The sequence below is a fragment of the Apteryx mantelli genome, chromosome Z (genome assembly GCF_036417845.1).
Source record: "Apteryx mantelli isolate bAptMan1 chromosome Z, bAptMan1.hap1, whole genome shotgun sequence".
Taxonomy (NCBI): domain Eukaryota; kingdom Metazoa; phylum Chordata; class Aves; order Apterygiformes; family Apterygidae; genus Apteryx; species Apteryx mantelli.
This window is the reverse complement of record NC_090020.1, coordinates 13,134,126-13,148,183: the sequence shown is the minus strand read 5'-3', so window position 1 is coordinate 13,148,183 and position 14,058 is coordinate 13,134,126. Positions and strand designations below refer to the sequence as shown.

The 14,058-nt window shown below is 38.3% G+C and overlaps 1 protein-coding gene across 4 annotated transcripts in view; it reads right to left on the bottom strand.

The window, feature by feature from the left end:
- TMEM38B (transmembrane protein 38B) overlaps nt 1-12,983 on the bottom strand; it is a 44,500-nt gene extending 31,517 nt beyond the window's left edge. For all 4 annotated transcript variants that reach the window (XR_010887013.1, XR_010887012.1, XR_010887014.1 and 1 more), the window contains exons 1-4: nt 12,822-12,983; nt 6,183-6,339; nt 2,962-3,146; nt 1,814-1,901 (exon numbers count right to left, since the gene is read on the bottom strand). Coding sequence is in view for 1 of the 4 variants with exons in the window: in XM_067316425.1 (XP_067172526.1) it covers nt 1,814-1,901; nt 2,962-3,146; nt 6,183-6,339; nt 12,822-12,927 (536 nt within the window). In the remaining 3 variants the exon portion in view is untranslated. The remainder of the gene's footprint in view (nt 1-1,813; nt 1,902-2,961; nt 3,147-6,182; nt 6,340-12,821) is intronic.
- Nucleotides 12,984-14,058: the final 1,075 nt, after the last annotated feature.

Sequence of the window (14,058 nt, the reverse complement as noted above, 5' to 3'; positions counted from 1 at the left end):
CAAGTTCACCATTAACTTTATATACCCAGCAAACTCTTTTTATTTGACACACCCTTCTCAAATCAAAATGCATCCCAATGCCTCTATTTGGACACCTTATGTCAGCTTGCTCCCCTTTCTTCTCTCCCAATATACTCCACTGAAGAATTAAATGACAAAGTTTGGACTATTTGGACTGAACTTAAAAATAAGCTTCTCTCTTATACTCCAGGTGTTAATTATCCCAAGATGAAGGTGTCAAAGAACAACTTTGTTCAAGTTTCAACCCACTACAACACCCAACCAATTCTAAGGTTGGAGTCAGCTTCCAGTGGAATTGAGCCAGACCAACATAGCTGTGTTGACTTGAGACATGCAAAGACGTACATCTTGTAGCTGACTTCACTGTGGTGGCAGATCCCATGATATATACACAGTAAAACGATAAAAGAGCTTTGGTTAACTATCTCAAGCCATTTGAAAACACAGTACTAATACCGGCAGAAAAATTCTGAGAGTTTCTTAAGCTGCATCTACAATAGAAGGGTGTCATTCCTGTTATCACAGACCATCTAGCGTAGACACATTCCCCACTGTTTCTTCAGTTTGTCTATTTACTACGTCTATTTACTACATTAGTGCATTCCTGACCAGGAAGTCAAAAATACAACCCTGTTTGTATACACATGCATTTCATCTGTTTGCAGAATGTTTTATCCATTTAACTTCATAACTTACTTCCATTTAATCTTCCTAAGCTCTACATATTAAAACAAATTTTGAAAAAAAAAACCCAACACTTTTGAGCTACTTAAACCACATCAGCCAAGGGAAAGGAGAATATGTGCAAGTTCTGGCACGGTCGGTAAGCATTGTTCTAGTGCTGCATCTACTAAGTACAGTAACGTTACTGACACCGACAACTTTCTTCCAGAAGTTTGTTTCAAAGACTGCAGCCACTTATGTACTGGCTGAGGGAGAGAAATTCTAATACCTGGTATTTCAGAAACAGCCAACAATTAACACAAGTTCTAAAAAGTTAAACTTTTTCCAAAGGAAAGGTTATAAATTTCTCTTCTGTCATTCTCTGCTGCTGAGGTTGGCTGTAGAAAAGCAAGATACCATTTTTTAAATCATCTTTTATTAAGACAGGAGAGTCACGTGGGAAGAATTAAGGGAATTTTAAGAAATGACCACAATGAGCTTATCTCCATTTACAACAATAATTGGTGGCTTTCTAGTCCATCTCAATTCCCGCTTTATTGTAGAAACTAAATTGAGATACATTTAATATCCTATTCTTCGCTTCTGCAAGAGAAGCAACATTTTCTGTCTTGCAGTACATGAAAGATGTTGCTGTATTTTTCTGTATAGAATAACTGATTCGTACATTCTCTAATTATCAATATCTTTTGAGAACAATGCTGGCAGAGAAAGATTGACAATCCTCAAAGGAAGCCATCCAGTGATGTTCAGAACATGCATCAAAAGTGCAAGCTGCCCATGTATATTTGTGGAACCAGCAGCCTTTTGTTTGGATACAAGACCATGTCCAAATAAGACAAAGGCAGCTTTTCCTACTGACTCAATACTGCTTTCCAGTAACTATTTTTATTGACTCTTCCCATGTGGTGTTCTTCTGTTGTGACCCTAAAATAAACGTGCGCTAAAATGACCAAAGTTTATCAATTAATGTTTTACAAAATATACATCAAGCACAGATTATAAACATTTCTTATCTTTTTTTTTTAATCTGAACGACTGAAAGTTAGACTCAAAATAAGCAGTTAGCAAGACAACTGTTAAAATATTTCAGCCTTTTTTAAAAACTTACTAGGACATCTTCAGTAGTTCATTGGTTTCAGGTTTCCACACTCCTCTCACCAACTGTTCAAAGTTGGAGATTAGGCCACCACCAGCTCCTGAAATTGCAGAAATTTACAGCAAGCCTCAAATGGCATGCTATCACTACCACAGAGCCTACTGTTGCTTCCAGCAAAACTCCAGTTATACCAGGTGCCATAACTAGCACCCAAAGCTCAGACTTACAGAGCATAATCCAATCTTTCATATGTTTGTGACTTGAGTGATCAAAATGAAACCTCAGAGGTTCAGCAAGGACTCAGTAAGAACCTCAAGTTCACCTTCATTTGATAACATAAATATCTGGAACTGACACACTCATCACTGGGAAGTATAATGCCTGAAATGCCAAAATAAATCTCCAGAGAAGCTTATATCATTCCTTTCTTAGATAGTCATTTAAGTACAGATAGTGGAGACTTTCCACAAGAAAAGGTGGATGTGTATTTTTACACTAAAAGATTGTCGTGTTAAGAATTTGGCCAATGAGACCGATCTCTGTCATAAATTAGAAAAATATGTTAGACCATCATCACATTAACACATGTTGTTTCCCAAAGCAGAACAGAATCAAGTAAACAGAATCAGAGTCATGTTATTTCCTGAAGTGGTTCTAACTATGCGACTGTAAGTTTTGCTGCTATGAAGTTAGTTTCCAGAATCATACTCAAACTACAGAAGGCAGGCAAGAGGGTTCCTTCATGTGTTTAAATCAGCTAATGCTTGCAAGCCAAAACACTTAGAAAACAAGCTCTCTTCTTCAGTGACATGCAAGGAAAACAGCTCTGAGGAGCTACACTCTTAGGAGAGTTTAGTTATAGCACTTAAGTTACAGGAGAGATCTATTTCCTTATTGCCATCAAATGTCCATTCTACAAGTCCTTGCAAGACCACCTGAAGGGGTAAAATGAACTTCCCTCAAAGCCATTCAATGCCACCCCTAATCCAGGCAAAAAAACTGCTGCACAGACTTTTTCCCTTGAGGGGATAACAGACTGTATTGGGACTAGCATACCCACCACTGCAAGAAATGGTACTACAGTTAAGCTGAAAGGCTAGACATTTAAATGCTATTCCAAAACATCACAATTCATCAGAACAAGACACTGTGCATGTTACCTCTGGCCCAGCCCACAGCTACCATAACAAGCCAGGCATTTTTGAAGTGACTGTCTGCATGTGCAATGCCAGCCGTTATTTTCCAAGTCCTAGTCACTTCTTTCATTCCTGCAACCAGAAGCCGAAGAGGCAGAAATGCAAAGCACCGGTAGAATATGTCTTGTGGGCAGTAAAATACAAGATACCTGAAAATTATAATGAGAAAACTAGTTACCAGTCTTTAAGTGTCTTTACTAAGGAAATTACTTCCTAACAACCCTTTAAAGATATTTTTTGAATACGACTAGTGATGCTTGATATACTACCACTTTCTCATTGTCTTAAATTAGATGTATATTAGAACAAATTTAAAACACACTTTTGAGCTTTTTGCACCAGAACAGATATACGTTTGTTGAAACTCTTCTCACTGCCCCACTGTTGCAGAGAAGCTCTGTTTTAAAAATCCATTAAAGTACATGAGAAAAGGCTTTACATTTTACCAAACATTCTACAGTTTACATCTCAAGTTTACACAATTCAAGTTATTTAATAATTTTATGACTTTCTTTGGATTTCTTGCAGGATTACAGAAAAATGGTAAGTTACATTCTAACATCATGCTTTCCTACTGATAAGGGACATAAAATTATGTAACTTCAGCAAGACTGTCTCCACTACTTATTGTCATGCCAGATGAAACACACAGCTATTTTCAAACACATTTCACATCTTGGTAACAACAGATTCTAGTTTTTCCAGCTTGCCGATTACAAGCACATTTCCTTTTTTAAAGTCTGAAAAGCACAACTGAAGCAGCACACAAAATTTAAGAATATGTTTTATCAACCTGTTTTTAAAACAAAGTAATGTTCAAGATGGCTAACACTGAAATCCTAAACTGGCAGTAAATTTTTAAAAGATCAGGTTATATTGTGTTTTATTGTATCTCTTCAATCATACAGGAAAATTCAGTTCTTCCACAGATATTCAAGGACTGCAGATATGAAGATTAAGCATTTGCGTTACTTCAGCACAGGAATATGAAAACAATAATGAAATGATGGCAGAAAATGCCTTTAAAAGATGGGAAGGGTACTTTTTCATTTTCTAAACAATACTGGCCTTTTGGTTTAGGTTTCTCAGCTCAATCCTGTCTAACAAAAATTTCTAAGGCTGCATCCTTATCCTGAGTCCTCAGGCAGTAAGTCAGAGATGCACCTCTCATCTAGGTTACTTCATTAAAACTACTAGGATACACCACAACTAGGAAGACTCACAGTTCATGGTTCAAGAGTTTGGAAGGCATGAAAGCATTCAACTTTTTCAGGCAAAATGCTTACCTTTTACAACAGAATGTCAAGAAGATACCTCCACAGAAAAACAAAGTTTAGCTGAAGTCCTAGTTCAATATTTGCTTTTGCTGCAATGGATAGAGTACCTTACCACTGCTTCTAAAAGCTTCTATAGCTTTTTCTCTTCAGGACTTTCCAGAATGTACAATGCAATAGTCTATTTCTCGCATACAAGAATGCTATCAGAATTTACATTAATAGCTGGTACCGCTCCAGTGTTCACATTTAATATTATTTTTGAACTGCTAATGTTTCTTCCCCTCTTCTCATACTGTAACTTCAACTGCCTTTGTATTTAACCAATCTTTAGTTGAAATGGGAGTCAAAGATATATATATGCAAAGCTGCTGCTTTTCAAATAGTCATTTAAGCCATGTACTCAATACACAACACAAACCAGAATTAGTTTCCAAATGCAGAACGTAGATTTAGGACATCAAAGCATTGGCAATTGGACTGAACCTGGCATTGCCATTGCACCATAGCATAGCCTGTAGCATTTCTATTTCGCCACAGCGTAGCCTCCAACTTCTGCTAGCATTAATTGCTACCAGTAGATGTCGCTGTCCAACAATCTATTCAGGAGCTTTTTCTAAGAGTAGCACAAACCTTCCTATTTTTCAGTTTTATGTATGAGTTCGGGAATTTTGTTTCACGTGATTAAAGACGAAGAATTAAAGTCATTATTATAATGAAGAGATAATTCTGTAAAACTAAAATCTTAAAAGGTTTCACAACATTCATAGCTTCTCATAAAAAACTCATTTTATTTGAGCACAGCAAGTCACATTTTACTATGTTAGGTTCAACTGAAATCATGTTTTGCTTACAAGTACTTAAGTGTCATTTGTTAAAAATAAGCAGCGGTGTTGCCCGTAGCACTCCAGACTAATATGAACCAGAAACAAATTCTATGAGCTTTATTAGTATCACACATTTAATTGCACAATATTCATTCCACTGATTTGCTTAAGTGAAATCTGTCTGCATCTTCCACTGCAACATGAAGCCAAGACTTACATATGCGTATCACAAATTTTCATTTTAATAAAGTTGCAGTTATAAAACCTAAAGGGCTACATAGAACAGATATTGACAAGGCTGAAAGCAGACAACACTCTTCCAAGACAGTAATTTAGACTTTTAGATGCAGAAATACATTGCTGCTTATAAATTCTGTTAAGTTTGAAGGTTTTTTCTAAGAGCATTTTCTGGAACAAATCACCTCCACCGCTAGGCTACATTCATATGGAAGTAACTCCACTGCTAATTTTAAATTCCAAAACAAGCCAAACAGCTGCCTCTTTCACATACCTAGCTTCCCATTCAGCTCTCAACTGACCTTCACTACAACTCCTAATTTCCTATCCATTTGGGAAAACAATACTGGGGAGAGGACAAAAGAGAGAAAAAATAAAAAGATGTCAGGAAGCAGAAACAAGAGGAGTGGAAATAAGATACCCATCCCAGTTCCCCAAATACAGAAAAGCTCAAAAATTTTACATCAGGCAGATTCTGGTCTTCTAGAATTATGGTTGAAAAACTAGACTATGTTTAAGATGTACCTATATCCATGAAAGCAATAACTGAAGTCCATTTTATTCTGGAATAATATTTTCAGCTGTTTGATCAGTAAAAATCTAATGAAAGAGTCTAGTAACTGAGCTCACTAAACAACAGCTGGAGAAGCATTTGACTCCTATAAAAAGGAATCACTGAAGTCTCTGCAGAAGTAATGCAAAATAGCTGGCGTGATCAGAGATAGTATCCAGATGCACAACAGTTAAGATGTCAATTAACATGGATGGTATAATCTTACTATTTACAATTCAAGTATAGGTTACTCAGAATCAAGAGTATTCATCTAACCCAATTGTGTCTGCTTACCAGACTGAAGATGCCAGGAGAACATTTGTGCCCTTTGCCAGAAATGCTACTGGAGGTTCTGCAAGCATCAGGGAAGACAGAACAGACCCACCAAAGCAATAAAGCATAGCACTAAACCAGCATGCAACTGGACTTCGAACTGACACTTCCACGGCTCCTGAAACAAAGGGAAAAGATACATAAACAGAAGTAAGCATCTGAGAATCATGTCATGTTTTAAAAGTCAGTATTTTTCAAGTCACACTGTCCCACATTGCTTCTTTACTTCATGAAAAATCCCAGAGATCTGTAGCCTTTCACAGGAAAAGTCTTCATGAAAGGAAAATTTGAGATTACATTGACTTAAGCATATGCTATCTACATAAAAATGAAAGACTAACATTGTGTTCTTTGAATATCTTTTGTGGGTGGGTTCTGTACACCTATTTGACTAGGAGGAAGAAAAAGCTTTTGGAGCACGGGTGAGAGGAGGGCTCACTGTTATTAATTCGGTGTAGGTATAAAGTTGCTTGCAAATTTGTATTAAAAATATACAAATGTCTCTGCTGAACTAGACAGGATTGCTATTACCACAGCTTCCTTCCACAGCATGCTTTTGGGGGTTATTTTACAACTTTTGTTTCTGCTTTTAAGTGTTTCTGAATTCAGTGTCACTGTTTTTCTCTTTCCTCTTAAATTTCTGTGTTTGCTGGCAAAAATGAAAGCACTATCCAATACAATCAAGCAAATACTATGTTTCACCTGCACTCCTGAACAGAGAGTAAAAGTTACCAAAAGTTCTAAGACAAATATAAGCTTACCTTGTTATTAAAAGCTTGACAGTTTGCTTTAATTTATCTGTAAAATTAATTATCCCTTTTAAATTGCAATTCAGCTATACAGAAGAGTTGCCAATATGAAAAACTACGTTGAAGGTAATGGGAAAACTTAACCAATTCCAGGAAGAAATGCCACTTGAATCAAAGCCAAAAATATCCACACATGGTTATTTTGCTATTTCCTTCCACTTCAGAAGTCAACATTGCCAGAACTTTCCCTTTACAAAGATGAAGAGTTCTGTTTGCTTGAACTGATTCCATTTTCCATAGTTCACAGGTTACAGTTCACAGAAGTAGAAAATGAAACCTATTAATCTCCACAAAATGAAATTTGACTTTTGGTTCACAAAAGCAATGGAGAAGCTTTTGGTTTTCCAAGGATTTCTGCAGAAAAAGAAGGTTCTTAGCCAAGATTACATATTCAAATTTGTCAAAGGGAATTCAGCACTGTCTCTATAATTCACTTTAGATGGAGTATTCACAAGATGCTTCCAGTTTTAGTGCTAGTACAGATATCAAATATTCCAGCACTATCTGAACTCCTCCTATGTAAAAGCTAATTTATGAAAATAAGCACTTCCAATTATGACAGACTATCTGAATACAAAATAATATCTAAAATTTGTAAGTATTTCATGATTTACTTTCCATACTACAATACCTGGAGTTCTAAGTCAGTCCCACTTAACTTAGCTATTTTAGAGAAATGATGATACACAATAACAATTACGTTTGTGTGCAAAACATAAACAGGAGAAAATTATGTGACCCCGCCAATGCTATCACAGCGGACGTAAAAAGATAAAATGGGCCATTACATCCAGATCCCATACAACAGAATGTAGACCTATTTTCACCAACATATTTGAAAAGGGTAAAACACTTGTAGAATATTAATGAATTGTGCCTATTACACTGAGATTTCTTCAACAACAACAAAAAAGCAAGCTATCCAAAATTGCAGACAACCTTTGCATTCAGAAAAAATATGCAAAATATAGTAAGTTGAAACTCACTGGTTCCTAAGAACTCTGGTAGCTTCCTTCACATACAGCTACTCCTTTTTTTGGTGGCACAGACTCATTACAAATATATACTTGCTTTAGCATGAAAGGACAGATTTCCTTTAAAACTATTAGAATACAATATCCTTCCCCCATATTCAACAGTACTCTCTTGAGTAACCACTCTAATTTCGGCTATGGCATTATAGTGTAAAGTTACCATTTTCAGAAGAAACATCCCACCATTTTCAGAAGAAACATCCCAGACTATACAGGAGAACAAGAAAATCCAGTCAATGGAAGCAGCCAGTGCAAATCACAAGCCACAATGATCATGTGCTAGAACTGTGAAGCACTGTTAATAGATCAGCTGTTACATTATTCACAAGCTTTCACTCCTGGACTGATTTAATACAGAATGCTTTACAGTAATCTGTTCCTGGAGTGAAACGGATACCCAGATTATGACAGGAGGTTCCACATCCAATAACTGTCAGCTTCCAGACCAGTTTAAAAAAAACAAAACATCTTACACTACACATATTCATCATTAGACGAGGGTGCAACAACTTGTTTTATTAGTAAGATTTTCTCCTTGCACTAGCAGTGAAGTAAACATCTTAACATTTTACTGATGTCCCCATCAGAATCATCAGGTCACCACCATTATCCCAAACTGGAACATGGCTGAGAGCTAGTGAACTGAAAGTTTCTCTATCACTTCATCAGATGTTCAAGAGGTACTATTTTGACCAAATTATAACACAAGAAAAGGAAACAATTCCAGGTGCTCCTGTCTCTTTAAAATTTTTTTACATACTTGAATATTGATTGCAAATAATAATACATAGCTAGTAAACACCAATTTTAAGGAAGAATGATTGTCTTATCAGATTCAAGAAGGATTAAATTGATTTCTGTTGTATGTTTGATGTCACTGCTCCTAGTCCAATTTGTCTTCTCTTCTACATATTATGAAAAATATTTTAATGTTTTTTCACTTCATATACTAAAGATCAGATTAAAAAAAGATCAAGCATTTTCCAGTTCTGAGGCCACATGTATGGGAATTACTTTCCTAAAGTTTCATGGCCTAATGACAGCAATAGAAGCTCTGAAGCACAGAAGCTCCAGATAAATTCTTATCAGATTGCACACACAAATACTATTTAGCAGCAGTGTTTAACAACAGCAAAGACCCCAAATCTGCTGGACTTTAGGCAGACTAGAGTCTCCACTGTTGCCTAGAAAAGGGCATGCACCAACACTAGAGTTCTATTGCATTCAAAGTGAGCATGACTTATTTCATCTCCTCCTCACCCACCGCAGCAGCTATAACGGAAAGAAAGAATCGGCTGCTTTCTATTTCTTGCTGATGGCTCTGTCATACCTCCAAAGATGCTCCTGGTAAGCCTTGAGGAAAGCAAAGCAGCTGGAAACCAAGTGAACTGCATGACCAGGCTGCCCTCTACAAGCCAGCTTCACACCAAAGCATGTAAATCTCTTCATTGAACTATTAAGTGTTAAAGGAACAGAGACTGATAACTCTCCTGGACTTCAGGATTTTTCTGCTAGGAAGCATTAGAATGTCTTTGGTTCAAACACCAGTATTTAGCAATTCAATAATTGCATTCTATTCATCAGCATTTTTTGCCCCATTGTTTTTTAAGTTAAGATGCATCTCAGCATTGCTATCTGAACTATGAATGGGAGGTAGTCTTTCAGAAAACAGATTCAGTTTTAAGTAGGGCACACGTGGTCAAACAAGTGGTCATCTATATTTGGCCTCTGAAGCATCCTGTAAAACAAATGAGGCATCATGCAACCACGTAGGATATGATCTGCCAAAAGGCCACTACTTCTGCAAATGGTGTATTTTAGAAAGTAAAGATAAGGTTTCAAAAAGCTGAACGCAGTTTTAGATGTTGCTCCTTTGTTATAATAATAAAAAACCTTGCCAGCAAGCTATTTTTGTAAGCAGGATAACATCTGCTTTAACCTTTCCAATATGTTCTAAAAGTACAATCAGGCTATTTCACCCACATACCTGAAGAATAAACTAGAAACACTTTTAAAAGTTTTTCTAGCAAACTTTTTCTAAAAGTTTTTCCTGTTTGACTACATATATCATAAATTAAGCTAAAACATTTAAAAAGTAAGATTTAATTTAGCAAGACTATGCCAGAAAACATTAGTTCTCTTCAAATAACCTGATTATGAAAAGTTTGCAAGAAAAAACAAAACCACCACATTCCTTGGTTAAGCCCAGCTAAAGAGTTTTACCACTCTGAGGCTGTCACAAAACCTGTTTCTCTTCCCAAATTAAGTAAAAATTATCTATATTTAAAGAAATATCTAATGATGAAACTTCAAATTTTTAACATATTTCCTCAACACCATGTGCTGTCCCTCCATCCCCAAAAAAGAAGAATGCCAGTTCCACAATTAACTGAGTTACAAATGATTAATTCCAAAGCAACTTCAAATATCCTAACCAAGAACTCTTAGTTTAATACACCTGCAAAGTAACATGTTGCTTGTCACTGCTGTAGTTTGCTAGCATGAGCTAGACAGCAAGAAAATCTTGCTGGAAGGACTAGAAAATTCCCAAGTAGTATGTGCCCATCCATGACACAAATACCCACCCTGCATCTGATTTTAAGCAGTTTAAGGGTTTGTATATTAGTAAGAATGCAGGCTGGGATAAATCAAGTGTCACTCTGACTTTACCACATACTTTCTGTGACTAGCACTTGCTCAGAATCCCAATTATCCATCCATGAAATACATATACCCTTTAAGTTTCTAAAAAAGAAAAACAAACAAGAAACATGGTAAGGCCTAGAGAATATTAATCAATGAGAATACTATCCATCCTGAGTATTTTATAATTATTTCTCTTTCAGTTATGACTTAATATCAAGATGTTCAAACTGCTTGCAGGTGAGCAACAGACCAGTAATGTAGTCACCTGAATTATAGCTAGTAATTCTCAGTATTAGAAGATACTCAAAAGTTCTGAACCTCCAACTAATAAGCTGAGAAGAAAAAAAAAAAGTATTACAAAAAGTATTACTGACACAGATCTGACTAGCTACTGACAGTACTTCAACTGTCCAGAAGTTCTGTCTTATTAAAGAAATTAGCAAGCTGAAACAACTCCCATCCTGACGTTCAAATGTGTCCAGTACAATATAATGTTAAGCACCTTTAGATAGAAAGTATTTTTTTGTACGGAACAGTTAGACTAAACAGTGTCACAAGTCAGCACCCAGAAACAATTCTAGCACTAGTAACAAAATTGTTATGTTAGCACACAATCAGTCTTTATGTTTTTCTAAGTGCACTTACTAAGCAGGAAGTAAAACTTCAGCTTGATGCATTAAGGAAGGAACCAAAGAATAAGCTCTCATTAAATAAACAGACAGTGCAGAGCCTTAAAAACTTGAAGCAAGCAGAAACTCCCAAATCTGCACTACAGTCATGTAAGTTTCCTAAACAGTTATCAGCTGGGATGTACAGTTACACTGATTGTCCAATATCACTGCACAAGTAGTTATTCTGAACACTGAAACAACATTAGCGTCTATGCTTGTGACAACAACAAGCTAGGTTTGAGGTTAATAATAATAGTGAAAAAGATTGTCTAGAGTAAAATAAATGGGACCTGAGGTGTAATCACATGCACTCATTCAAAAACCCGAAGCCTGTTTTTGGGGAGTGAAAAAAAATTTTTTTTTTTTTAAACTTTACAAGCTACACATACAGCATGAAAAGTAACATACTAACACACACCCTGCCCCAGCCCTTTAGATTCTTAACATACATTTACTACAAGACAGAAAACTGTAGTAACAGCTTTCTGCATAACTAGGAAATCCCTGAGTCAAGAAACTCTCCGTTCACCTCTCAGGTGTCATACCTGAGAGCAAGTTATTGGTCTGCTGTGTTCCTTCCCAGCATGCATAAATCTAGGCTCAATAATTTCAACCCTTTTATGCTTGGGGCTTCTTAATCTAAAACTGCAACAGGGTTTTCAACAAAGCTCCTGGCTGATTCAATAGTTTCTCAAGTTTTGAGGAGGCAGGGAAAGTTTGACAGGACACCTCCTATGTGATTTTTGCAGCCAAGCAGATGATATTTATTGATAGATTGATTAATGAAGACTGCAGATGATCTTTCATGTGGATTAATGAAGAACATCTGGATCACTGTTTAAAAATGATACACAAGCACGGGCAGACTGAGAGGGTCATACCAGCATCAGCAAAGTTCACCAGTCACGCGTAGGCACTTGGCTACAGGCCAGCGACAAGACCCACATTTGTGCAATGCTTTTATGTAAAAGCTCAAACTTCAGTTTGAGCAGCTCTCACTTCAGAGGTTGCAGAGAGCGCTCATAAACCTTTCATTACATCAAACACAACACAAGCCGCCTGACACTTTGCAGGGGCACACAGAGGTTTAACCACTTACAGTCATTAAAAAAAAACCGGGAATCTCTGGAATTTTACAAACTGGACAGGGCAGATCTTCAGAGAAAATCCCCAAGAGACCCTCAACACCCCTCGCAGGACCCAGGACCCACACCAGAGCGGGCGGCAGAAGCCCTAGCAAACGTAGGACCGCCTCTCCCAGTCCCCGAACACCGCAGCGAGCCGCACCACAGCAGTCCCGCGGGCAGAGGCTGTGCGACGAGGCGGCCGCAGGCAACAGGCTGAGCCCCCCCAGCTCCACACGCAGCTCGCCGCCCTCCCTGCCCCGCGCGCCCCCCGCCAACTGCCCCAACGGCCGCAACCGCCCCAACGGCCCCTCACCGCGCTGCTCCTTCAGCGTCATGACGGAGGCCACGTAGTGCGCCAGGTCGAAGAAGGGAAACATGGGCAGGCGGGAGAAGAGCAGCGGCACCTGCCACAGCTCCATGGCGGCGGGACTCCGGCAACGGGACAAGCGGCGGCGAGACGCTGGACGCGGAGGGAGGGGAGGTGGGGGGGGAGGAGGAATCTTGACCCCTGCCGGCCGCCGTCGGCAACGGCCGCCGAGCAGGGGGCGGGGCGAGGGGCGGGGCGAACCGCCCGCCGCGGGGGGGGAGGGGTGGCGGGTCCCAACGGCCGCGAGGGGACGGGACGGGACGGGGTGGAGGGGTGGCGGGTCCCAACGGCCGCGAGGGGACAGCTCGTTCCCTTTCTCTCTGCAGCCTCGTCTTCCCTCTTTAAATACCTGCCGTCTCGGCTGAGTCTTTGTTTGCCTTTTTCAAAATATCCCGGTATTCCTGGTTCACGAGTAGTTTGTGACGGGTTGCAGCCCCCAAAGTCTTTCCTGCACAACTGCTTATTCTCACTCATAGCTCTGTGCAGCTGACTGTTCTTGTGTACTCATCACTGTACTTATCAGGTGTAAGTGTAATAACATGTCCGTTTGCTTTTTTTTTTTTTTTTGCAAGGCTCCTTTTCAGAACATTACCAGCAATTCCATCTACCTGGTAATTACCAAAAGTGTTAATGTATACCAGATCCAGATCAGACTTCAGTAGAAGCCCTTTTAATACATCTTTCCATCTATTTTGATAGTAAGGACTATTGCTAGCTGTTCTAACAGTAGGCTTATAATTAATAAATGATATCTCCTGCATCTTCCTTGTCGACCAGACAAGTTAACATGTGATAACAAGGAAATTAAGTTCACTTGACAAAGTTCTTGACAAATCCGTGTTAGCAATTATTGGTCTCCTCATTTTTTCCAGCACGTTAACTTTTTTTCTGGGGATGGCAATTAATTTTACTGGTTTATAATTCTTTGGCTTTTTTTTTTGTCTGCTGAAGAAGGCACCATGTTTGCCTTCTCTATTTAACTTCCATGAGTTGCCAAAGAGAACTAGATGTTAATGACTCTGAGATTTATGTGCTGTATGATGAAGTTAATCAAGCTATGCAATGTGAAAACATGTAACTTTTCTAGGTGCTCTCAAATGTGTTCTTTCCCTACTAAGAACTAAGTTCAGCAAATAACTGGAATAATGGTATGATCATTTTTAGGTTTATGCAGGGAAATATA